The sequence below is a fragment of the Chiloscyllium plagiosum genome, chromosome 12, assembly GCF_004010195.1.
Source record: "Chiloscyllium plagiosum isolate BGI_BamShark_2017 chromosome 12, ASM401019v2, whole genome shotgun sequence".
NCBI classification, from domain to species: Eukaryota; Metazoa; Chordata; class Chondrichthyes; order Orectolobiformes; family Hemiscylliidae; genus Chiloscyllium; species Chiloscyllium plagiosum.
The window spans coordinates 42,822,342-42,846,977 of record NC_057721.1 but is presented as its reverse complement, the minus strand read 5'-3'; the positions used below and the strand labels follow the sequence as shown (position 1 = coordinate 42,846,977).

At 40.6% G+C, this 24,636-nt stretch overlaps 2 protein-coding genes across 8 annotated transcripts in view; one reads left to right on the top strand and one right to left on the bottom strand.

Moving 5' to 3' along the window:
- Positions 1–3,922, bottom strand: part of blzf1 (basic leucine zipper nuclear factor 1) — a 22,794-nt gene extending 18,872 nt beyond the window's left edge. Inside the window, exon 1 of the mRNA XM_043700898.1 lies at positions 3,847–3,922. The gene's annotated coding sequence lies outside the window, so the exon portion shown is untranslated. The remainder of the gene's footprint in view (positions 1–3,846) is intronic.
- Positions 3,923–3,938: 16 nt separating this feature from the next.
- The window catches only part of nme7 (NME/NM23 family member 7), a 139,457-nt gene continuing 118,759 nt past the window's right edge, over positions 3,939–24,636 (top strand). For 2 of the 7 annotated variants that reach the window (XM_043700893.1, XM_043700894.1), the window contains exons 1-2: positions 3,941–4,156; positions 21,039–21,146. In XM_043700893.1, coding sequence (XP_043556828.1) covers positions 4,154–4,156; positions 21,039–21,146 — 111 coding nt within the window. In that variant the 5' untranslated portion in view covers positions 3,941–4,153. Of the gene's footprint in view, positions 4,157–21,038; positions 21,147–24,636 lie in introns of all 7 variants that reach the window. The other 5 variants (XM_043700895.1, XM_043700897.1, XM_043700891.1 and 2 more) reach the window with 4 other exon arrangements.

Below are 24,636 nucleotides of genomic sequence, written 5' to 3'. Positions count from 1 at the left end.
GATGCCAGTGTTGTAACTGTACTGGAAGAGTTTAGCAGGAGTTCTGGAGCAGAAGCCTTCAGTGCCATGGCCACAGTGCTGTCAGGGCCCATTGCCTTTGCAGTATCCAGTGCCTCCAACAGTTTCTAAACATCACATGGTATCTGTGAGGCTGGGGGCCAATGGAGCAGATCAAAACGGATCATCCCCTCGGAACGTCAGGCTGAAGATTGCTGTGAATGTTTCACCCTTGTCTTTTACACTGACGTGCTGGCCTCTTCCATCACTGAGGCTGGGTATATTTGCGGAGACTCCTCCTCTCCTGAGTTGTTTAATTGTCCAGCAACAGTCTTGACCAAATGTGGCAAGACTGCAGAGCTTAGACTGATCTGTTGCTTGGGGTTACCTTAGCTCTGTCTATCACTCACTGCTATTTAACATGCACACAGCTTCAGAAAGTTGGGCACCTCATTTTGAGGTATACATGGTGCTGCTCCTGGCCAGCCCTCCTGCACTCTCCATTGAATCACGATTAATGCCTTGACTTGATGGTAATGGTTGACTGGAGGGTATTCTGGGCCAGTGTTTTACAAAATTCTCAAGGTCAAGGACCAGGCTCGCAGGGAAGTAGTCTGACACAGAACAAACAGCCAAGAGGCGAGTCTGCTAGAATATGAGCATTTTATTCCCCGCAGCGTCGCCACAACCAGGTCTCGTACTTACACCGGGTCTGGTTTATACTCACTCTACGTGTTACCAAAACTGGGAGCCGTCAGTTCTCGTAGAGCGGTTGCCAACAACCCACGCTCGGCGGTTAAACGTAACCCCGGAGCAGACTCTACCGCACTGGAGACTTCTCCAGCTGATATACCCTTTTCCAGATATAAACATTCATGTGAACAGCAGAGCAAGGCTAAAAAACACATTCCATTCTGGTTACATACAGATAAGAAGATTCACACGGGAAGGTGTATAACAAGATTCACACGGGACCAAGCGACACCTTCCATTTTCGGTTAGATTCACACATGTATTGGGACACAATTTTAACCCTTTCACCACAGTGGCTACTAGGGATAGCTGGTCGTGTCGTTTCGTGGCTAGTTGATGTTCGTGATGACTGGGACAACACTACCATTATAGGGCAAGCGAAACAAAGAACAGCCAGGGAATTCCTAGAAGCATGGCACTCATCCACAAACTCCATCAACAAACACATAGACCTGGACCCAATATACTGGCCACTACAGCGGACAGCTGAAACTGACAACCGGAAGCGGCAGGGACAGGCCACTATAAATGCCGGAGGAAACACCACAGAAGCGCTTCACAGGAGGCTCCCAAGCACTGAGGATGTCACCTAGACAGGGGACGAAACGTTTGCAACAAAAACTTCCAGCTCGGCGAACAGAGCCACAGCAACGAGCACCCGAGCTGCAAATCTTCTCACAAACTTTGAAGTGTATAAGTCCTACTAAGATTTGCTTTCCCAAAACGCAGCACCTTGCATTTATCGGAATTAAACTCCATCTGCCAATTCCCAGCCCATTAGCTCATTTGATCAAGATCCTGTTTATATCTGAGGTAACCTTCTTCGCTGTCCACTACATCTCCAATTTTGGTGTCATCTGCAAACTTACAATCTATATCTTTTATACACGCATCCAAATCATTTATATAAATGACAAAAAGTAGAGGATCTAGCACCAATCCTTGTGGCACTCCACTGGTCACAGGCCCCCAGTCTGAAAAACAACCCTCCACCCTCTACATTGTACATTCTACCTTTGAGCCAGTTCTGTATCCAAATGGCTAGTTCTCCCTGTATTCCGTGAAATCTAATCTTACCAACCAGTCTCCCATGGGAACCTTGTTGAATGCCTTACATGTAGATCACATCTACCACTCTGCTCTCATCAATCCTCTTTGTTACTTCTTCAAAAAAACTCAATCAAGTTTGTGAGACATGATTTCCCATGCACAAAGCCATGTTGACTATCCCTAATCAGTCCTTGCCTTTCCAAATACCTGTAAATCCTGTCCCTCAGGATTCCCTTCCACAACTTGTCTGCCACTGATGTAAGGCTCACAAAATCTATAGTTCCCTGGCTTGTCCTTACCACCCTTCTTAAACAGTGGCACCACCTTAGCCAATCTCTAGTCTTCTGGAATCTTACCTGTGACTATCAATGATACAAATATCTCAGCAAGAGGCCCAGCAATCACTTGCCTAACTTCCCCACAGAGTTCTAGGGTACACCTGATCAGGTCCACAGATTTATGTGTTACATTGTAAAATTTAAAAAGCAGACTAATTATTAAAGAAGAGTGTTTTCAGCAACTTGGAGATCGTGAGGACTGCAGATGCTGGAAAGTCAGAGTCAATAAAGCTGGAAAAGTACAAAAGGTCAAACAGCAGAGGAGCAGAAGAATCGATGTTTCGGGCAGGACCCTTAAAAACTCAAGTAAAGAGTATCTCTCAAACAATAAGTCCAGCTATCTACCCTAGCTTCAACTGTGTAATAGAGATATTGCGAGGACTGTTGTGGCTCAAGGAAAGGTCTGCCACCACAACTTTTTGAGGACAATTAATGTAGCTTTGCTACTCTGCCACAATTCTAAAATTAACAAAAATAAAATCAGTTACAAGTACTGTTACATCTCTCAACTGGTATAAATTATTGTAGAAGGTTACTTGAACTATTCAATCATGCTATAGGGCTGAAACATTTAGAAGAAAATAACATTTGATCTTTATAACCACACCTGATAGTAGGAGGAAATCAACCCAGCCAAAACAACTGCAATTAAGAATTTTTATTTAAATATAAAAGACTGAAGTGTTCCACAAAATGACCAATTCACATCTGCTCTTTTAAACATACAGCAACTATATAACAAGCTTGAAGAGCAGTGTTTTACCTTTTTATTAGACTATTGCATTTTTTCAGAGAACAGCTGTTGACAATGATTCTGTGATTATCATTTATACCTATCATTTGCTTGTCCTTGATTTACCATCTCATTTTTGCTTTTTTGTTACTTAATATTTCCTGCCTTCCACCCCAAAAAAAAACTATTTCCCTCCATTTCCACCCCTCAAACATCCTCTATTTGCTTAAAACCTGCTTCATTTCTCTTTCCTAGTTCTAATGAAAAGTTAAAACATCAGAGATGAGCTTGCTTCTTTGCCACAAATGCTGTCAGAGTTAAGAATCTCTTATGTCTTAGGGGACTTGACAGGGTAGATAAGGGGTTGTTCCCTTTGTAGAAGAGTCTAGGACAAGATAGCGTAATCTTAACGAAAGGAGTTGCCCACTTAAGTTAGAGATGGGAAAGAACTTGTTTTTTCTGACGGTGAAATTATTTATCTAGAGGGTTGTTAACACTGGATCATTAAGAATATCCAAGGCTAATAAGACGGATTTCTAATTATAACGGGATTGAAGGCTGTGGGTATAAGGTAGGAAAGTGAAACTGAGGACGATTAGATCAGCCATGATCTCACTGAACGACGGAGCAGACTTCATGGGCCGAAAGACCTACTAATGTGACTACTTTTTACGGTTTTATGGAACTTGAGTGCATCTATCATTGTCCCTTTTCAATGTAAACTTCCAACATCTTATTTGCTATTGTCTGAATTTATTTTGTCAGTTGTGGACAACCCAAAAGAGCAAAAAAAACTTCAAATAAGAAAGCGGATCCACCGGGGCCGAGAGACCGACACTACAGCTAACACGGCGGCGTCAATGAAATTTCCCACCAGCTTAATTTGGATTTTACTCGAACACTGGAGCAATTGACACAACTGGATTCAAACACGAAAAACTTTTAAGAGTAGTACAAGTGCCAGACATCACTCACCCACGGTCGCCATTATCTTCCTGCGTGGCTGTTTCAGCCCACCTGACAACACCGGGACGCAACTTCCGGTGACCTTTGACCCGCTCCCCAAATAACCACTTCGATATAAAAATAGAGAAATTATTGTACTTTTGCAGTCCTGTACAATCGTAGACATGAGCAATAAAATGTGTTGCTCTGCTTTAAATTAAAAAAGCAAGAAGGTGGATTGACATCCTGTGCTCGAGGGCCGTTGCTATGGGCCGTTCAGCTCAACAGAACCAGCGCGAGAGGAGGACGTGGTGGTGTTGACTGAGGGTTTGTCAAGATGGTGAGAGCTGGCTCCTTGTGGACATCCTCAGATAGGGGATGTTTTCCTTAAATGTAGATGTAAACTATCCTCCAGGTGACCCCTCAGAAATCTGGCAGGTCCTTTGAGCGTTGCGCGTTTACCCTGGGCTCGTTTTAATTCATTTCCTATTTGCTCGTCAAAAACAAAACAAACTATGTGAATACAAAAAGGGGATTAGGAGGGAGAACAGCCATCGATTTACAGCAGCACCGTGGGAATTTACAAAAGAGTATCGACCTTATATCTCCTGTTTTGGAAATGGGATAGCTTAGGTCCTTGGGATTGTTCGTTTATTTTTGCGGTTTATTTTGCTTAACCGTGTCAGGGGAAAATCATTTGTGAACTTCACGTTAATTGACACTTTGGAAGCAGTCGACTTCGGTCGTTAAATGTGCATTTATTTTAAACACTTGGTAAACTGTAAAGATTCCACAACCCCTATTAAAATACCGTATTTTGAATTCTATAACAGCAGAGGTCATTTCTGCGTCATCTTCGCCTTTTCCCTCCTCTTTTAACTTACTGCGAAATGTGATATTTCATCAAAACTATAACATTTTTGTCTTATGGACTCTGCAAGTGTGTTCTCAACCCATTTATCCAGTCTGTTTCCCCATCCATTTAGTTTAAAATATTTTGCTGTTTGCAATTTTTGAGAAGATTTGTAGCCCAGGTTGATGAAGTATGTAAGTTAGCTCGCTGAGCTGGAAGGTTTGTTTTCAGACATTTCATCACCATGACTAGGTAACGTCATCAATGAGGGTCTCTGGTGAAGCGCTGGAGGTATGCCCCACCTCTCTATTTATTGGTCTTGGTTTCTTAAGGGGGAAGGTGATGTCATTTCTAGTTCTTTTGTTCAGGGGAAGGTAGATGGGATCTAAGTGGATGTGTTTATTGATGGAGTTCTGATTAGAATGCCATGCCTCTATGAATTCTCATGCGTGTCTTTGTTTTGCCTGTCCTAGTATGTGCGTGTTGTCCCAGTCAAAGTGGTGTCCTTCTTTGTCTGTATGTATGGAAGCTAGTGATAGTGGATTGTGTCTTTTGGTGGCTAGTTGGTGGCAGGTTTCCTGCTTGTTTGTTTCATGTAGTGTTTTTTACAGTACTTGCATGGTATTTTATGTATGACATTAGTTTTGCTGGTAGTATCTAATAGATCCTTTAGGTTCATTAATCACTGTTTAAGTGTCTAATAGGTTTGTGGGCTATCGTGATGTCAAGGGGTCTGAGTAGTCTGGAAGTCATTTCTGATATGTCTTTGATGTAATAAAATGTGGCCATTGTTTTTAGTTGCATTGTGTTTGCTTGTTTGGGGTTGTTTCTGAGAAAATTGGCAGATTGAGTTTATTAGGGACCTGTTTTTCTTGAAACTGTTGTATAGATATTTTTCTTCTGCTGTTTGTAGTCCTTAGTTGCTGCAGTGTGATGCAGTTTATTGAAATACACTCTGTGGGTGTTGGATGATTACTTCTGAAGTTAAATCTTTGTTGCTTTTCTTTAGATGTTGTTTTGAAGTTCTCCGTTAACTGTACGTTCAACTGTCACGTTTTGGAATGGGAGACTGTTGTCATTCTACTCCTCCTCTTTTGTGCATTTTATGCCTGTCAGGGTATTGTTGATGGCATTGTACGTTTCCTCTAATTTGTTCCGTTAAGTGATGACAAAGGTGTCATCCACGTAGCAGACTCAAAGTTTGGGTTGGATAGAAGGGAGGACAGCTTGTTCAAGTCTCTGCGTTACTGCTTCTGCTATGAGACCTGATATTGGTGATCCCATGGGTGTTCCTTTTGACTTGTTTGTAGGTTTTGTTATTGAATGTGAAGTGGGTGTTGAGGCACAGATCCACTAGCTTGAGGATATTGTCTTTGCTGATAAGGTTAGTGCTGTCTGGTGTTTGTGGTCCTGGTTTTCCTAGCAGTGATGCCAGTGTTTCTTTGGCCAGGTTGATGTCAATCAATGTGAAAAGGGCTGTAACGTCAAAGGAAACTATTATTTCACACTCTTCTATCTTTTCACATTAATTAACATCGATCAGGCCAAAGAAACACTGGCATCACTACTAGGAAATCCAGGACCACAAATACCAGACAGCACTAACTTCATCAGCAAAGTCAACATCCTCAAGCCAGTGGACCTGTGCCTTACTACTCACATTCAATCACACAACCTACAAGCAAGACAACGGAACACCCATGGGAGCACAACTATCAGGTTTTATAGTGGAAGCAGTAATGCAGAGACTTGAACAAGCTTCCCTCCCATCTATCCAACCCAAACTTTGGGTCCACTACTTGGATGACACCTTTGTTATTACAAAATGGAACAAATTGGAGGAAACATGCAACATAATCAACAATATCCTGACAGGCATAAAATTCACAAAAGGAGGAGAATGACAACAGACTTCCATTCCTAGCCGTAACAGTTGAACATACTGTTAACAGAGAGCTTTAAACCAGCGTCTACAGAAAAACAACAAACACAGACCAAGTACTTAACTTCAGAAGCAATCATCCCAACACTCTCAAACAGAGCTGCATCAAGGCATTATTTCAATGAGCAACATCACATTGCAACATCCAAGAACTACAAACAGCAGAAGAAAAATATCTATACAACGTTTTCAAGAAAAAAGGGTACCCAATGAGCACAATCCGCCAATTCCGCAGAAACAAACCCAAACAAGTAGACACAACGCAACCAAAACCCACAGCCTCATTACTTACATCAAAGACATATCAGAAATGACTTCCAGACTACTCAGACTCCTTGGCATCATGTTAGCCCACAAACCTACCAACACACTTAAACAGCGACTAATAAACCTAAAGGATCCATTCAGTGCTACCAGCAAAGTGAATGTCATTTACAAAATACTATGCAAGAACTGTAAAAAAAAAACACTACTTAGCACAAACAAGCAGAAAACCTGCCACCAGGATACATGAACACCAGCTAGCCACCAAAAGACCCAGCCCACTATTACTAGTTTCCATACATACAGACAAAGAAGGACACCACTTTGACTGGGACAACTCACACATCCTAGGACAGGTGAAACAAAGACACACACGAAAATTCTTAGAGACATTGATTCTAACCAGAACTCCATCAATAAACACATCCACTTAGATCCCATCTACCTTCCCTTGAAAAAAACAACTGGAAATGACATCACCCACCTTAAGAAACTAAGACCGACAATAGAGAGGCGGGACATAACACCAGTGCTTCACCGGAGACTCTCACTAATGATGTCACCTAGTCATGGTGATGAAATGTCTGAAAACAAACCTTCCAGCTCAGTGAACTGACTTGCACAAAGTTTGCTGTTATTCAGAAGAGGTCTTTCCAGCAATTCAGATTTTTTCCAATAATTTTGTTCAAATTTCAAATCTTCTTACTTTCCATTCCACGCTAATCTTCCTTTCTGTAATAGCCCAGTTAATGTGAGAAATGCCATGTGAGCTGTGCTAGCTAAGATATAACTGTGCATGTAGATTTCAGTTGTTTATCTCTTACTTTGGATGTTTGCTATTATTTAGAGTTAACTTTGAAATCAAATATATTTGGGGATTGGCATTATCTTATCTGGATTTCCTATCAATATGACACTTTGCTTGCTTAGCAAGACTTTACAGCCTCTATATGTCTCAATACTGAATTTGAGAACTTCAGAACCTGACCACAGCGTGTCCTCCATTTTTTTCTTCCACTATCCCACTCCCCCAGTCTTTCTTGTTGCCTTTGCTCTTAATAGAAAACCCATTTGCTCCTTTTCATACATTTTTCTCTTTCACGACCATTTAACAACTGTTTGACTCTTGCACTGAGCCTCGATCCCATCTGTTCTCTTTGTCTCTCTGCCTCTGTCAAAAGTATTTTAAAAAAAGACATTTGCTAACCCCTCTCAATTCTGAAGAAGAGCCATATTTGACTCAATGATAATTCTGTTGTTCTCTGTCCATAGATACTGCCAGACCTGCTGGTTCACCAGCAGTGTTTGTTATAGTACACTAGATTTTGTCTCACCACTTCCTTGTATAATTGAAACATAACCTCTCTACTTTTGTATTCAATTCCCTTTTGCAGTAAATTGTAACATTCTGTTAGCTTGCCTAGTTATTTGTTGTACCAACATATTAGTATTTTGTGACTCACGCACCATGATATCCACATCCTTCTGCAACTCTGAACTCTGTACTTTCTCACCATTTTAGGTTTTATTAGTTCTTCCTGCTAAGATGGACAATTTTACATTTTCCTACATTATACTCCATTTGTCAGATCTTTGTCCATTCACTTAATTTATCTTTTTGTACCCTCCTTATGTCCTTTTGCAAGTTATTTATCTACTTGTCACGCATAAAGCCGCATAGTATATTGTTGCATCCTCACAGGAGTGACAGAAAAGTTGATTACTTGTCACAACAGTCTGCAACAGATGTGGGAGAATAATGTCCCTGGTTATGGGAGGTAGAGCAGATGTTTTGCATGATTTCATTGTCAGCTTAAAGTTGGGCTCCCCCAAGCTCCTTGACACAGATAGAAGGCTGTTTGGCATGCCAATTAATGCTGCCACTATCTTGGTGTGTATGCCCATTCAACAGCCTTCTGAGTGCTGTCCCATTTGAAGTTTTCATCTGACTCTGATGCAGCAATACTCTCTACAATCTTGCCTCTGAGTTGAACCCATCCTTTATCTCTGGTTGACTTGCAGCCCACACCAGTGACTCACTATGTGCTAATCCTGACTCTATATTAACTTCTAGGGTAAATTCAGTGAGTGTCAGATGAAGCAATATGGTTTTTCATCACTTTGTGCTGTTGCTCTTTTGCTTACTCTTTGAACTGCTGTGGCACCAGTCTTTGTTTGCCTGAAACAAAAAAAACAGAAAAGGAAGGTACTTGTGAAAGAGTGGATAAGTGGGTGAACTGAGGGGTGCATGTTTACATCATCAGCATCTTATTCCAGCCTGCCAGATATCAGAAAGAGTTGAGAAGAGGTGTAAAAGGCAGAAAGATGTTGTCATACTCGATGTTTTCGAGGACTTGCCATGACCCCCCAGTGACTTCTAAATCCACAACCCTACCATCTAGAAGAATATATGCAACAGAGGCATGAGAGCACCACTGCCTGCAAGTTTCCTTCCAAGTCACACACCATTTTGTAACTATATCGCTGTTCCTTTTTTTTTGACGCTGGGTAAAAATCTTGGACTCCCTAATAGCATTGTGGGTGTACCTAACCATCATGGACTAAGAAGGTGATTCATCATCACCTTCTGTCGGACATTTCGGGATGGACCACAAATGCTGGCCTAGCCAGTGACACTCCCCTTCTGTGAAAAAATAAAACAATTAGATGTAGTACTGACTGGATTTAGTGGACAGTTACTGGAAAATGGAATAGGCTTTGGTTGGGAGAAAGTAACATTTCGTGCAAAGAGAAGGCTGAGTAGATTTAAGGCTGATAGTTGTGGGTGGATGCTTTGAAACAGGGGATAAATGATATGAAGGGACCAATACCTGAGAAGAGTGAACTAGTTGTAATGTCAAAAAGAATAAGGTATAATAGGGAGAGTTGAATAATCAACTCTTTTTTTTGTAAAACGAGCAAGCATTAGGTCATAGATGAGTTGAGCTTGAAGGCAGGAGACAAACTAAGTTAAAATATGAGAGAATAAAGTCTGGAATACAGTAGTAAAAGTGCTACAATTTTACATAGTTATTGGGAAAGGAGAACTGTTCCAAAGGCAACTGAGCCATTCATCTTTGTTTTGATGACAGTGGAGTTTTGGATTAAGAGGGTAGATGATGATGGGAAAGGAATTAAGGCTGTTGCTAGCGTCAAGAAAAGTCTAAGGATATTTTTTACTGCTTTTCATGTAGATTAGTAGTTATTTTTTAAAGAGGACTGTGGCAAGTAACATTTGTGCCACACATGACAGGCATTGACCACCTCCAATAAGAGACAATAAGAGACAATTGAATCCCCTACTATCAACATCATTGACCAGACACTCAACTGGACTCACCATATAAATGCAGTGGCTACAAGAGCAGATCAGAGGTTAGGAATAATGTGGTGAGTAACTCACCTCCTAACTCCCTAAGGCCTGCCTGCCATCTACAAGGTACGGGTTAGCACTGTGATGGACTAATTCCCACTTGCTGGGATGAGTGCTGCTCCAACAATGCTAAAGCAGCTTGACACCAGCCAGGAGAAAGCAGCTCACTTGATTGGCACTAGATCTACAAGCATCCATTCAAGCATGAGACCCCCTCTTGCATACAGGTCCAGTGCTGGTTGGAGGATGCAGAGGATCAACTGCGGTGCTGTCTGGAATCAGCTGATTGGGCCATGTTCAAACAGTCCGCAGGTACTTTGGACGAGTATGCCACCACATAGAGACTTGATCAGCAAGTGTGTGTGGAGGACTGCATACCAAGGAAGTCAATCCAGGTGTTCCCCAACAGGAAACCCTGGATGAATAGGACATACAGAACCTGCTAAAAACCACGCATGAGGCCTTCAGATCTGGAGACCCACTCAAGTATAATGAATCCAAGTATGACCTTCGCAGAGCCATTAAGACATCAAGGACCAATACCAATCCAAACTAGAGACCCAGACAGACACCCAGCGACTATGGCAAGGACTGAATGATATCACAGGTTCTAAAATTTATTTGGATCTGTTCCTGCTATTTCTGGTTGTCGCTTCTGGTTATTCGTTGTAGTGGCCATATATTGAATCTAGGTCTTTATGTTTGTTGATGGAGTCCGTGGATGAGTGCTATGCTTCTAGAAATTTTCTGGCTGTCCTCTGTTTGTCTTGTCCAATGATCGTTATGTTGTCTCAGTCGCATTTGTGGTCTTTGACATATGTGTGTATGGCTACTAGAGACAGCTGGTCGTGGCGTTTAGTGGCGAGTTGGTGTTTGTGGGTGCAGATTGCTAGTTGTCTGCCAGTTTGTCCTATATTGTATTTCTTGCAGTCTTTGCATGGAATGTTGTAAACTACATTTGTCTTGTACATGATTGATATAGGGTCTTTTATCAGGGTGAGTCTTTGAGTGTGGCTGTCAGATTATGTCATGAATCCCAGTGGTCGGAGAGGTCTGGCTGTCAGTTCAGGTACTTTTTTTAATGTAAGGTAGCATTGCTAGTGAGTTAGGTCGTGGCATGTCCTCGTTGCGTTGTTTGTCTGTTAGGCATCTATGGATGAAGTTGCGGGAATAACTTGGTGAATACTCTGTAGAGGTGTTGTTCTTCCTTCCTTAGGTCAGGAGTGCTGCAGTGTGTTGTAGTTCTTTTGATCAGGATCCTAATGCAGTTTCTCATGTGTGTTCAGGTTGCTGTAGGACCTGATTGGTGTATGTGTGTGGCTTTCCTGTACACATTTTGTGGTGCATTCACCGTTCTGTGTTCTTTCTATTATCACATCCAGGAATGGAAGCTGATTGTTGGTTTCCTCCTCTCTCGTAAATCTGATTCCTGTGAACATAGTGTTGATCGTCAGGTGTGTGTTCTCGATTTTTGTTCTCTTAATGATAACAAAAGTGTCGTCCACATATCTGATCCAGAGTTTGGATTGGATTTGTGGGAGAAATGTTTGTTCTAGTCTTTGCATCACCCCTTCTGCTCTGAACCCCGAGATGGGTGAGCCCATAGATGTTCTATTGATCTGTTCACATATTTGATTGTGAATGTGAAGTGTGTCATCAAGCATAGGTCTAGTAGGTTGAGTATGCAATTCTTGTTGATAGGTTTCCTGTTGTGTTGTCTGTTTTGCTTGCCCAGGAGGTTGGCTATTGTCTCTCTGGCTAGAGTTTTGTCAATTGAAGTGAACAGTGCCGTCACATCAAATGAGACCATTGCTTCGTTCTTGACTGTGTTTATGTTCTTGATGTTGTCTAGGAATTCCTGAGATGGTTATATAGAGTATTTAGATCCGCTGATAAGATATTTTAGTTTTTGTTGAAGTTCTTGTGCCAGTTTATGCATTGGAGTTCCAGGGAGTGCCACTCTGGTTCTAAGTGGTATGTCTAGTTTGTGTACTTTGGGTAGTCTGTAAAATCTAGGAGTGTTGCTTTCTGGTTTCATCATTTGTAGGTCAATCCTGGTTATTAGTTCGCTTTTTTTTGTAGGTTCTGTGGTGTATTGTTTAACATATTGGTTAGCTGTGATGTGGGGTCACACTCCCTCTGTAGGTGGATGTTGATATGTGCAAATAGTTTCACTGCTTTCTGAATATATTCGGTCTTGTTCATGATAACAGTTATTCTGCCCTTGTCTCCTGGTACTATGATTATGTTCTTCTCATATTTGAGTGTTTTAGGGCTTCTCTCCCTTTGGTATTAAGGTTGTTCATTTGTATTTTCTTTATTAGTAAACGTACACTTTTTTTTAAATTTCAAAAATATACTTTATTCATAAAATATTTTGATGATCTGTACAATTGGTCATGCCATACATACGTAACCATTCCATTTCTTGGCATACAGCGACAGAATAATCATTCATAATACAGGTCTATACGATTACTATCCACATTTTTAGCAGGGGTCTCAGCGGAGCCCCCTTACTGCGTCGGACCTCTGTGCTTAGGCAGGCAGACGTTACACGGTGGTCTTTCCCCACCACGCCTTGGCGGCAGCTGTCCCAAGCTTCAACGCATCCCTCAACACGTAGTCCTGGACCTTGGAATGTGCCAGTCTGCAACACTCAGTTGGGGTCAACTCCTTCAGCTGGAAGATCAACAGGTTTCGGACCACCCAGAGAGCGTCCTTCACTGAGTTGATGATCCTCCAGGCAAAGTTGATGTTCGTCTTGGTGTGTGTCCCGGGGAACAGACCGTAGAGCACAGAGTCCCGCGTCACAGCGCTGCTCAGGACGAACCTCAACAAACACCACTGCATTCCTCTCCAGACTTCTTCTGCATAGGCACATTCCAGAAGGAGGTGTGTGACAGTGTCATCCCCCCGCAGCCGCTTCGAGGGCAGCATGCATAAAGGATCTCACAGGCAGAGCCCTTCTCACCACCAGCCAAGCCATGTCTTGGTGCTTGTTGGAAAGTTCTGGTGATGAGGCATTCTCACAAATGACTTTGACAGTCTGCTCAGGGAACCGCTCGATCGGATCCGCCCTCTCCTTTTCCTGAAGGGTCTCAAGGACACTACATGCTGACTACTTCGTGATGGACTTGTGGTCAAAGGTGTTTTTGTACACAAACATCTCCACGAAGGACAGATGATACGGAACAACTACTCGGAGCGTTCTGCGGCAGGGAGGCCAGGCCCATCCTTCGCAACACTGGGGACAGGTAGAACCTCAGTACATAGTGACACTTGGTGTTTGCGTACCGGGGATCCACACACAGCTTCATGCAGCCACACACAAAGGTGGCCAACAGGTTGAGGGTGGCATTGGGTGTATTGTTTCCCCCGTTGCCCAGATCTTTATTAGTAGAGGTATAATGGTTTGTCTGACTGCTTATTGTGCCTCTTCAGTTAGTCTGTTAGTTCTGAACATACATTCTAGTGCAGCTTGGATGTCTTTTATTTTTGCGTCCCTGTGATTGTAGTTGAGTCACTTGGCTAGTACGACTTTTTCAATGTCTGAAAGCTGTCTGTTTTTTATCCAGGTGTCTGTGATGTTGACTTCTCTGTTGTTGGTTAGCTTAGTCATTTTGTCTTATAGTGGCTGTTCTCTTTTTGTATGTGGTTTTGTTCTGTCCCATGGTGATGGCCTGTTTGATTGGTTATTTTTGAAACTAACGATTTTTGGTGCGCAATTTCTTGTCTGTACCTGTGTAGTCTGCTGTGTGTGTGTCTGTAATCATAACCTGGATAATCCTGAGACCATTTTGCCTGACTATTTCCCTGGCTTGTGGGTTGTTGATTGGTGGTCTGTATCTGACACACACAGTGGTAGTATTTGATTCATTCGACATCCATGTAGGAATCGGAGTTGTTCATAGGTAGCGCTTAGATAGTTGGCACGGGATTCCCATTTCCTTTCTTAAATGTCTGCAAATCAACTTCCCAGCTCGGCGACCATACCCACAACTATGACAGCCGGCACCCAAGCTACAAATCACCCCTCTAATCTTAAATCTGTGCCCACCCAAGGAAAAAGACCTTGGCTATTCACTCTATCCATGCCCTCCGTTTTATAAACCTCTCTGAGGTCACCCCTCAGACTCCGACGCTCCAGTAAAAAAGCCCCAGCCTATTCAGCCTCTCCCTATAACTCAAACTCTACAGTCCTGACAATATCCTTGTAAATCTTTTCTGCACCCTCTCAAATTTAACAACATCTTTCCTGTAGAAGGGCAACCAGAATTCATTGATTGCTGTAGCAGGCTCCAGGGGCAAAATCTTTTGCTGGTGTTTTGTATGTTCATATGTAGACACAGATTCTGATTGCAAACATTTTGAGGATTATGACAAAGGAGAACTTGTCATTATACATATCTCAAAGCTCAAAACTTTAACTTGTTTGTGGTTTGATAATGTGTGAACTACTGTGTAGATTCTGTGCAATTTTCATTTAATAAAACTCTCTCCAGTGCCCTGGGATTTCATGTCCTTCCTGTGACCACAATCATGTGGAATCTCCTGTCAAAAAATAAATTACTATGGATCTTTTCGTTGTTCTTACTTGTTGTGATTTCTTGCTCAAACTATTCATGTTCTTCTCACTTTTCCCAATCTCTGCCTTTATCTTGATTTTCTCAACTATCAAAAGCTACATTTGTTTTTAACTTTGAACTTATTATCACCATTGCAATATTTGTCCCTGATTGTTGTTTCATAGAAGACCAGAAAGGACAGCATATTAAATATTTGAATGTGGGATTTGATGAGACTTGATGAGATCTCATTGGTAAATTTTACAGCTGATTTGGTTTTGATGGTGCAGTAGTTTGTCGTGCTATGTAGCTGTTAAATTATTGAAATGTTTTTAAGTTCACATAACAAGTATGTCCAACAATTTTGAAATTCTGTTTTAATTTATTTATAAGTTGAATAATTCAGCAAACTTTATGGTTGAAGAAATCATTGGGTGTTAGGGGAAGGATAGTGTAAGAGAGAAACATTTGAATTCAAGGCTTGAAATTCCGATATGATAGTCGCTTTTGTACTTGTTTATGTGTAGAATCTGGCAATTGTGTTTTCAAAATTTAAATCACAGTTTAACTATATTGTCAGTCTAAATTGATACAGAATTAGTATTTTTAGATAAAAGACACATTGTTGTTAATACTAGGATACATAATAAATTAAGCACTTGGCTCTGATTCCTCAGCTCTCAACATTTCTCTGTTTTCTATGATATTACTTGGTGCTGTTTGTTTGGTATGAGCTCCTACAATCTACCACTTCTCCTTTTCAATCTCTCGTGCTTGCAGTTCCTGCTCTTTTCATTGAGCTGCTGTACAATGCTGCGGCTCCATTTGAACCACAACTATTAGTGAAGCATTGTATGAAGTTACCTTGACCTGGCCATACTTGGAAAAACAAGACAATCGCCAAGAATTCTGGAATGATGTAGCACAGAGGCTACCCAACCCATTGTGCATGTGAAGGCTTGTAATATTCTACAATTTATTTTCCAAGTATTTATCCAATCCTCTTTTAAAAGTTTCCAAAGAAATCTCTTTCACCACCCCTTCAGACAACATATTTTAAAAGAAATGGAGAATATTACCATAATGTTAAAAATTCTATTAATGTTACAGATAATCTCCGAGGTTCAGCATCACTAGTTGATTCTGATGCAGACTTGGATGTTGGATTGAGGTTTGCCCGCTGAGCTGAAAGGTTAATTTCTAGATGTTTCAATACCTTACTAGGTAACATCTTCAGTGGACTTCATGCGAAGCAATGCTTTCTATTTATATGTTTGGGTTTCTTTGGGTTGGTGATGTTATTTCCTGTGGTGAAGTCACTTCCTGTTCCTTTTCTCAGGGGGTGGTAGATGGGGTCTAACTCGATGTGTTTATTGATAGAGTTCCAGCTGGAATGCCATGCTTCTAGGAATTCTCGTGCGTGTCTTTGTTTGGCTTGTCCTAGGATGAATGTATTGTCCCAGTTGAAGTGGTGTCCTTCCTCATCCGTATGTGAGGATACTCTTGTGAGAGGGTCATGTCTTTTTGTGGCTAGTTGGTGTTCATGTATCCTGGTGGCTAGTTTTCTGCCTGTTTGTCCAATGTAGTGTTTGTTACAGTCCTTGCTCGGTATTTTGTAAGTGACTGTAAATTGTCTGTATAGGGTCTTTGAACTAATAGGCTAATGAACTTGAATACTGATGAGGAAGGACACCACTTCGACTGGGACAATGCATTCATCCTAGGACAAGCCAAACAAAGACATGCACGAGAATTCCTAAAAGCATGGCATTCCAACTGGAACTCTATCAACAAACATATTGAGTTAGACCCAATCTACCACCCCCTGAAAAAAGGAACAGGAAGTGACTTCACCACAGAAAATAGCATCACCAATCCAAAGAAACCCAAACATATAAATAGAAAGCAGGAATTTTCAGTATTGCTTTGCATGAGGTCCACTGAAGATGTTACCTAGTAGGGTAATGAAACATCTGGAAATGAACCTTTCAGCTCAGCAAGCAAACCTCCATCCAAAACCTCAACCTGAGCTACAAATCTTCTCAAACCTCACAAGACTTGGATGTTATTAAAGCAATAAATTGACAATATAACATTTGATCATGGACTTAACATAATTTGTAAACTTGCAATCCCAATCATGCCTGATGCTAACATTAAAAAGTGGCCACACTCATTGAAGATATCCCAGACAGTGCTATCATCATCCCTGCATATAGTGCCCTACTTGGTCAGGACAGACTGGCCAAGTGGCATAAAGCTGAGAGGTAGTTATTGTGGGATACTACACCATTGACTTTGGACTCCCTCTAATAATCAAATGTGGGATGATTGTTGCCTACAGCAGTCCTTTTGCCATTCGCCAATACTGCTGTATGTTGGACAATGTTGAAAAAAGCCCTGAAGGTTGTAAGGGCACAGAATGTAGTTCAGGTGGGTGACTTTAATGCCCATCACTAAGTGGCTTGGCAGTACCACTACTAACTAATGGACATAACTGCTAGGCTGAGCCAAACAGAACCAGTGAGAGAACATTGATGGAAAAACCTACTTGATCTCATCCTGTCCAATCTATGTGTCATCAATCCATGGTAGTATTGTAGGAGTGACAACCACGCAGTGGTTGAGGGGACAAAAAGGTCCTGTTTTCACAATGAGGATATCCTCCATCATGTTTTGTGGTACTAGCACTTTGCTATGTAGGTCAGATTTTGAACAGATCTAGCAGTACAAAATTGGGCATCTACATGGACATTATCTGCAAAATAATTGTCTTCATGTTCAATCTGTGATCTCACAATCTAACATATTCTACTATTGCCATCATGTTTGGTCTTGGATAAATGAAGATAGAGAAGGGCATGCTAAATGTAGCACAAGGCATAGGTGAAAATGAAGTGTCAACTTGATGAAGGTGCAACACAGGGCTACTTGCAGGCCAAACAACAGAGTTGTAGAGTCATACAGCATGGAAACCGATCCTTTGGTCCAACTAGTCCATGCTGACCATTTTCCCAAACTAAACTAGTTCCACTTGCTAGCCTTTGGCCTACATCCCTCCAAACCTATTCATCTACCTATCCAAATGTATTTAAATGTTGTAACTGTACCTGCATTCATCATTTACTCTGGCAGTTCATTTCATATATGAACTACTCTCTGTGTATAAAGAAAAGTCGCCCCCATGTCCTTTTTCAAAACTTTCTTCTCTCACCTTAAAAAATATATCCCCTAGACTTGAAGTCCCCCCAAACTAGGGAAAGGACCCTCGCTGTTCACCTTGTCTAAGCCCCTCATGATTTTATAAACCTCTAAGGTCACCCCTCAGCCTCCTATGCTCTAGACAATAAAGTCCTAGCTGATCCAGCCTATTTTTATAACTCCATTCCTGGCACCATCCTGGTAAATCTTTTCTGAATCCTCTCCAGTTTAATGATATCTTTTCCTATAACAGGGTAACCAGAACTGCATACAGTACTCCAGAAGATGTCTGAACTCCAAACTCCAAGGTGTGAGCAATGAAGGCAACCATGCTAAATGCCTCCTTAACCACCCCATCTCCTATCACGCAAATTTCAAAGAATTATGTACCTGAACACCTAGGTTTGTCTGTTCGACAGAATTACGCAGGGCTATACCATTAATTGTATAACTCTTGCCCTTGTTTGTATTACCAAAATGAAATAACTCACATTTATCCATATTAAACTCCATCTGTTATCTCTCAGCCCATTGACCCAATTGATTAGGATCTCTTTGTAATCTTAGATAATCTTCTTCACTGTCCACTATACCACCAATTTTGGTGTCATCTGCAAACTTACTAACCATGCTTTCTGTTTTATCATCCAAATAATTTATATAAGTGATATTTTTATGGGCGGCACGGTGGCACAGTAGTTAGCACTGCTGCCTCACAGCATCAGAGACCCGGGTTCAATTCCCGCCTCAGGCGACTGACTGTGTGGAGTTTGCACATTCTCCCCGTGTCTGCGTCGGTTTCCTCCCACAGTCCAAAAATGTGCAGGTTAGGTGAATTGGCCATGCTAAATTGCTCATAGTATTAGGTGAAGGTGTAAATGTAGGGGAATGGGTCTATGTGGGTTGCGCATCAGAGGGTCGGTGTGGACTTGTTGGGCCGAAGGGCCTGTTTCCACACTGTAAGTAATCTAATCTAATCTAAACAAAGGATATAGCATGCTGTACATGGGATAAACTGAAATGACAATGAATGGATCAGATCTAAGCTCTGCAGTCCTGCCAAATCCAGTCTTACATTGAGATGAAAATTAAACAACGATTTAACAGCGGGGAGGAAGGCTTATCTATGATAGGGAACCCAGCACGTCATTCAAAAAGTAAAGCTGAAGCATTTGTCTCTAGCTTCAGCCAGAGATTCTAAGTAGATAATTCATTTTAACTTTCCCTTAAGGTCCCCTGCATCGCAGAAGCCTGATTTTATGCAATTTGATTCAACCTGTGATGATGAAAGGTGTATAAAAACTATTCTCATTTTTAGAACTTGGATTGTTTTAAAAGTGAGATTGATGTGTGTCTGTTCAGTGATGATTTTGTTTGATATTTCAGCATGTTTTTATGGAACAGTGACCTAGATCTGGTGTTCAGAAAGTGTGTAACTACAGACTACTGTTTGTTAATGGAATGATTTTTAAATACTTTTGGCTTTATGACAACCAATGTAAATACATTAAGTTTTTTTGAGTTCAGAAACAAGTTTTAGTAATGTATAGAATTTAACTTGTTTCCTTTTGTGTCGTAACCTTTCCTTTATTATAAAGAACATCTGCAGTCTTGTGTGTTTCCATGACTAATCACACATTAATCAACTGAAAATTAAATATATGATAATATAAGCCAGGTTTAATTGCAATATCACTTGTCCAGTTCTACTCTGAGCTGGGATCATAGCAGTAACAAGAAATGAATGAAAGTGCTGAATATTCCAGTGCTCTCAGAAGTGGCACATGCAAAGGAATAACCTATTCCCTCATGATCAATTTGTGTGGTACCTGGGTGACTCTGCTCCTAACTTCATTACAGAGTTGTAAAACCATAAAAAAAAGCTGAACTCCACAGAGATAAAGTGAGAGTGACAGCCATTAACATCAAGGCAGCATTTTACCAAGTGTGGGATAAAGGGGTCCATGCAAAATTAGTCAATATGAATCAGATAGAAAACTTTTCAGTGCTTCGAATCATAGGGGGTCAATCATTAAGCCTACGACGTCACTGCAGGAGTTCCTCCAGTTAGTGACCTGACCCAAACTATCTTCAGCTTTTCTTTCACTTGCGTTCATGAGCATTGCTAGCTAGTTAGCATATACTTCCTATCCCTAGTTACACTTCAGAAGGTGGCGGTGAGCTGTCTTCTTGAACTGCTGCAGTTCATGTGCTTTGGGTAGACCCATGATGCTGGTAAGTAGGGAATTCCAGGATTTTGGTTCAGCAACAGTGAAGGAATGGTAATATATTTCCAAGTCAGCATGCTGAGTGGCTTGGAGGAGAATTTGCAGTTTGTGATGTTCCCATGTATCTGCTGCCCTTATGCTTGATCAATGACCCTCCCTCAATTATGAGGTCAGAAATAGGTATTCTCACTGGTGGCACAATATTCAGCATGATTTGCAAATTCTTTGATACTGAAAAAGCGCACATTCATAGACAGCAAGACCCAAACAAAATCTAGGCTATGACAGGGATCGTTGCTGAGATGTCACATGAATACTTTGCATCTGTTTTTACAAAAGAGGATGCTGTTACCAAGGTCATAGTGACAGAGCAGAAACCTCTGTCACTAGAAGGATTGAAAATTAATAAGGAAGAAGTCCTATTGAAGGAAGAGTGAGCCAGGTGTCATGAAGGGAATGGTCCGTTTGAAATGCCAAAAGAGGAAGGGAGGATATGTTTGGTTGTGGAATGGAGAATAGTGGTATGTTAATTGTAGAGACTGGTGGGTTGGAAGGTGAAGGGAATGGGACAATGATATTCCATCCAGCACAGTAATTCTCACAGGATCATATTTCTGATGTTGAGACTTTTTTTATTCAAGTTTTCTTGAGGTAAACGTTTGCTTAAAAAGTATACTGATTCACTTATATGTTCTGTTCTTGCTGTCACTTGTGGTGTTAATATTTTCTGTTTTTTTTATCTTCCTCTTTACCACCATTCCTGCCCCTTGCCTTTGCCCATTTTCTCTTTTAGGATCATGAAGAACAGTTTTCCTTTATAGCAGAATGGTACGATGCAAGTGCTAGCCTAATTCGGCGCTACTTGTTTTTCTTTTATCCAAAAGATGGATCTATTGAAATGGTAAGAGTTTTGTTTTGCTTTTCAGCTTTTGTGTTGTATAAATCTTAAATTGCATTAGATTGAAAACAAGCCTCTGCTTTTGTTCGGTTTAGCTGGAGATAGCAGAACTTTAATTAGTATCAATATGCAAGTGAGTGAAATGTAGAAACAACATATCCACATAGACATAGAATTCAATATTCCATGTATTGTGAAAACCTCATTTTTAGTACCCCTATTATTTATAATTCTGATTATCTGCCAACTAGAACATTGTCTGGACAAAATCCTATGCAAAAGATCATTTAATTTATAGATTCTCTGTATTTCATTTTTTTCTTTTATTTTATCTCAATTTCTTATTCAAATATAACTGCATTTAAGCGTTTTACTTATTCATTGTATTAATTCCCAAGTTTAGGAACCTGCGATTATTTGTCAATTTAATTATCCTTTTGGGGTTCTTCAGTATGTAATGATTGAATGAGGTTCTAGCACATGTAACAGAAGTCTGAAATTGAATTTTTAATAAATGCTCGTTTCCTGATCACTAAACTATTGCAATGTTCCAAAGGAGTTAGTTTGTTCGAAATCAACAGTTGACTGCCTCCTGTAACTGATTTGAAAATCTAAATTTATGCTTTTTTTTGCATTATTCTGTCTGGCTGTGAGGATCACTGATGGAAATGTGTTGCTGGAAAAGCGCAGCAGGTCAGGCAGCATCTAGGGAACAGGAGAATCGACGTTTCGGGCATTAGCCCTTCTTCAGGAGAAGAAGGGCTAATGCCCGAAACGTCGATTCTCCTGTTCCCTAGATGCTGCCTGACCTGCTGCGCTTTTCCAGCAACACATTTCCATCTCTGATCTCCAGCATCTGCAGACCTCACTTTCTCCTGTGAGGATCACTATTGACTTAAACCATTACAGCTTACACTCTAAGTAGCTACAAGGGATCTCATCAACATAAGATGAGAAACAATACATGATTTTGTTTTTAAAAAATGAAAAGCATTTGCTTTAAATAGTTTTGAGCTTAGTAGACCTGAGAATTAACAAGATTACTATGCACTTAGAATTGATACCAAATTTTTGGACCTTCATTACACTAAAGATGGAACAGATGTTCTGTGACTCTAGGGATTATAATCACCACCTTCACTAAAAATTAAATTATCTAGGATTTTAGAACTTGGATCAGTTTCTATCTTATAAATTATTTGTACATGGATGCCTAAGGTTTGAAATTACCTAGTTTCCAATCTTCTGCCTTGATTAATTTTATAGTTTAATCAAAATTTGTGTTACTTTAGTAAAACGTTTAAAAAATACTTACTACTTAAAGGGTTTACTAATTTTATACAAAGATGGTCTTCTACTCAGTGAGATGAGAATGGAACAGTTTAGTACATCAGTTGAAGCTATGTTAAATTTTGCAAGATAAAATTATCCAAAATATTGCTGCCTTAAATGTAAATGAAACCTGAGATGAGGCTACTGAGTTCTACCGTTTGATGTCACTTTAAAGTTATCCCATGAGCAATGCTTGACTATATGATCAATTAAGTATGAATTTTTCACTCACCCATTTTCTTCATAACTACAAATTTGATCTTCTATCAACTTGGTGAAATGTTGCCTTTATGTACAGATGGTGCAAGGAGCTTAATTTACTCTGTTAAAAGGATGAATCAGATAATCCTCCTTTAATCCCTAAAAATGGGATGATGCAAATAGACTTTGAAATTGGATTTTCAATACAAGTCATTGCCATTGTGTCATTACCAAAAGATACAGTTAACTAAATCAGCATTATAGAGTTATAAAGTCATTACTACATGAAGGCCATTTCCTGTTGAAATCATGCTGGTTGTCTGGGTATCAATTCAGATTAGAGTGGTGCTGGAAAAGCACAGCAGGTCAGGCAGCGACCGAGGAGCAGGAAAATCGACGTTTCGGGCAAAAGCCCTTTGATGAAGGGCTTTTGCCCGAAACGTCGATTTTCCTGCTCATCAGATGCTGCCTGACTTGCTGTGCTTTTCCAGCACCATTCTAATCTAAATTCTGGTTTCAGCATCTGCAGTCCTCAGTTCTGCCTGGGTATCAATTCAGTAAGTTCAGTTTTCCTGCTGATTTTCTATAGCCCTGCAAGTATATTTCCCTGCAATGCCTATTCAATTTTCATCTCAAATCAATTATTATCTCCCTCTACCATCCTTATAGCAAACAAGTTCCAAATTATTACTATTTGTGTGTGTTTTTATTTTCAAGATGTTTAGCCTTCCCTCCCCACTTTCTTGTTTTTCTTACCCAAAACCTATACTTATGTCCCTTACTTCGTGTACCATCATTAGTTGCAATATCAACTTTGAGCATAGAATGTCTTTTAGTTTCCTCTAATGTTGACAGATGCAACAAATAACAATGTTCACTACACATCCAAAGTACTGAGACCATTGCTATGTTGTTTGGTACTGTTATACATTTGGTGGTGGTAGACTGTCATTGCCACAATAAAAATTATCCTCAACAAAAACAGACGTTGCTAGAAAAGCTCAGCAGGTCTGGTAGCATGTGTGAACTTATCTGAGGAAGGGTCACTGGACCAGAAACATTAATTTTGATTTCTCTTCACAGATGCTGCCTGCCCTGCTGAGCTATTCCAGCAACGTCTGTTTTTGTTACTGATTTACAGCATCTGAAGTTCTTTCCGTTTTTACTAAGAAATCATCCTGTTGTGCATATACATATAAATGTACAAATTAGGAGCAGGAGTAGGTCATTTGGCCCTTGAAACTGCTCCACTGATCTGATTGTGGTCTCCACTCCGCATTATTGCCTTCTCTTGATACCCTTTCACTCCATTGTTAGTCAAGAATTTATCTACTTCTACCCTGCCTCCACTACTTTCTTGGCTAGTGTTCCACAAACTCATGACCATTGGCAACAAGTCTCTGAGTCTTCATTTAATATACCTTTCCTCCAATCCTCTTGATGTACATGACTCATTAGGAGCCTGAAACTTAATTTAAAAATAAATCTTTTATTGCTGATAAAGCTAGCATATGTTGTCCATTCTCCTTAAGGAGATGGTTTGGAGTATAATTCTTGAACTACTGAAGTCCATCTGGTGCAGATATCTCTACAGTGATGTTATTAGTTGCTTCAGGTTGGTCAACTTGGTCATCTCTGTGTTTGTCTATTTCTGAACCCTGTTATTTATGATGTTGTCAGTATCACATGGACACAGTAGGCACTAGTTTTGCTTAATCATATCCATCAGAATTGCCCTCTACTCTTGCACTAATCGATTGCTCACTTTATCTTTGGGTTCTTAGACTTGTGTGCTATGCTGAGCCATTACCTCTGAAAATTTAATGGCTATAATGTGGCAGTTGAGACCATTTCTGGAATACTGCAGTAAGCATTTTGCTACTTTTAACCACCAAGCCAATTCATTCCCATGGGGCTGGTTGTGTTGAAACTTGTAATTGGAAGTCAGTCAAAACAGCAG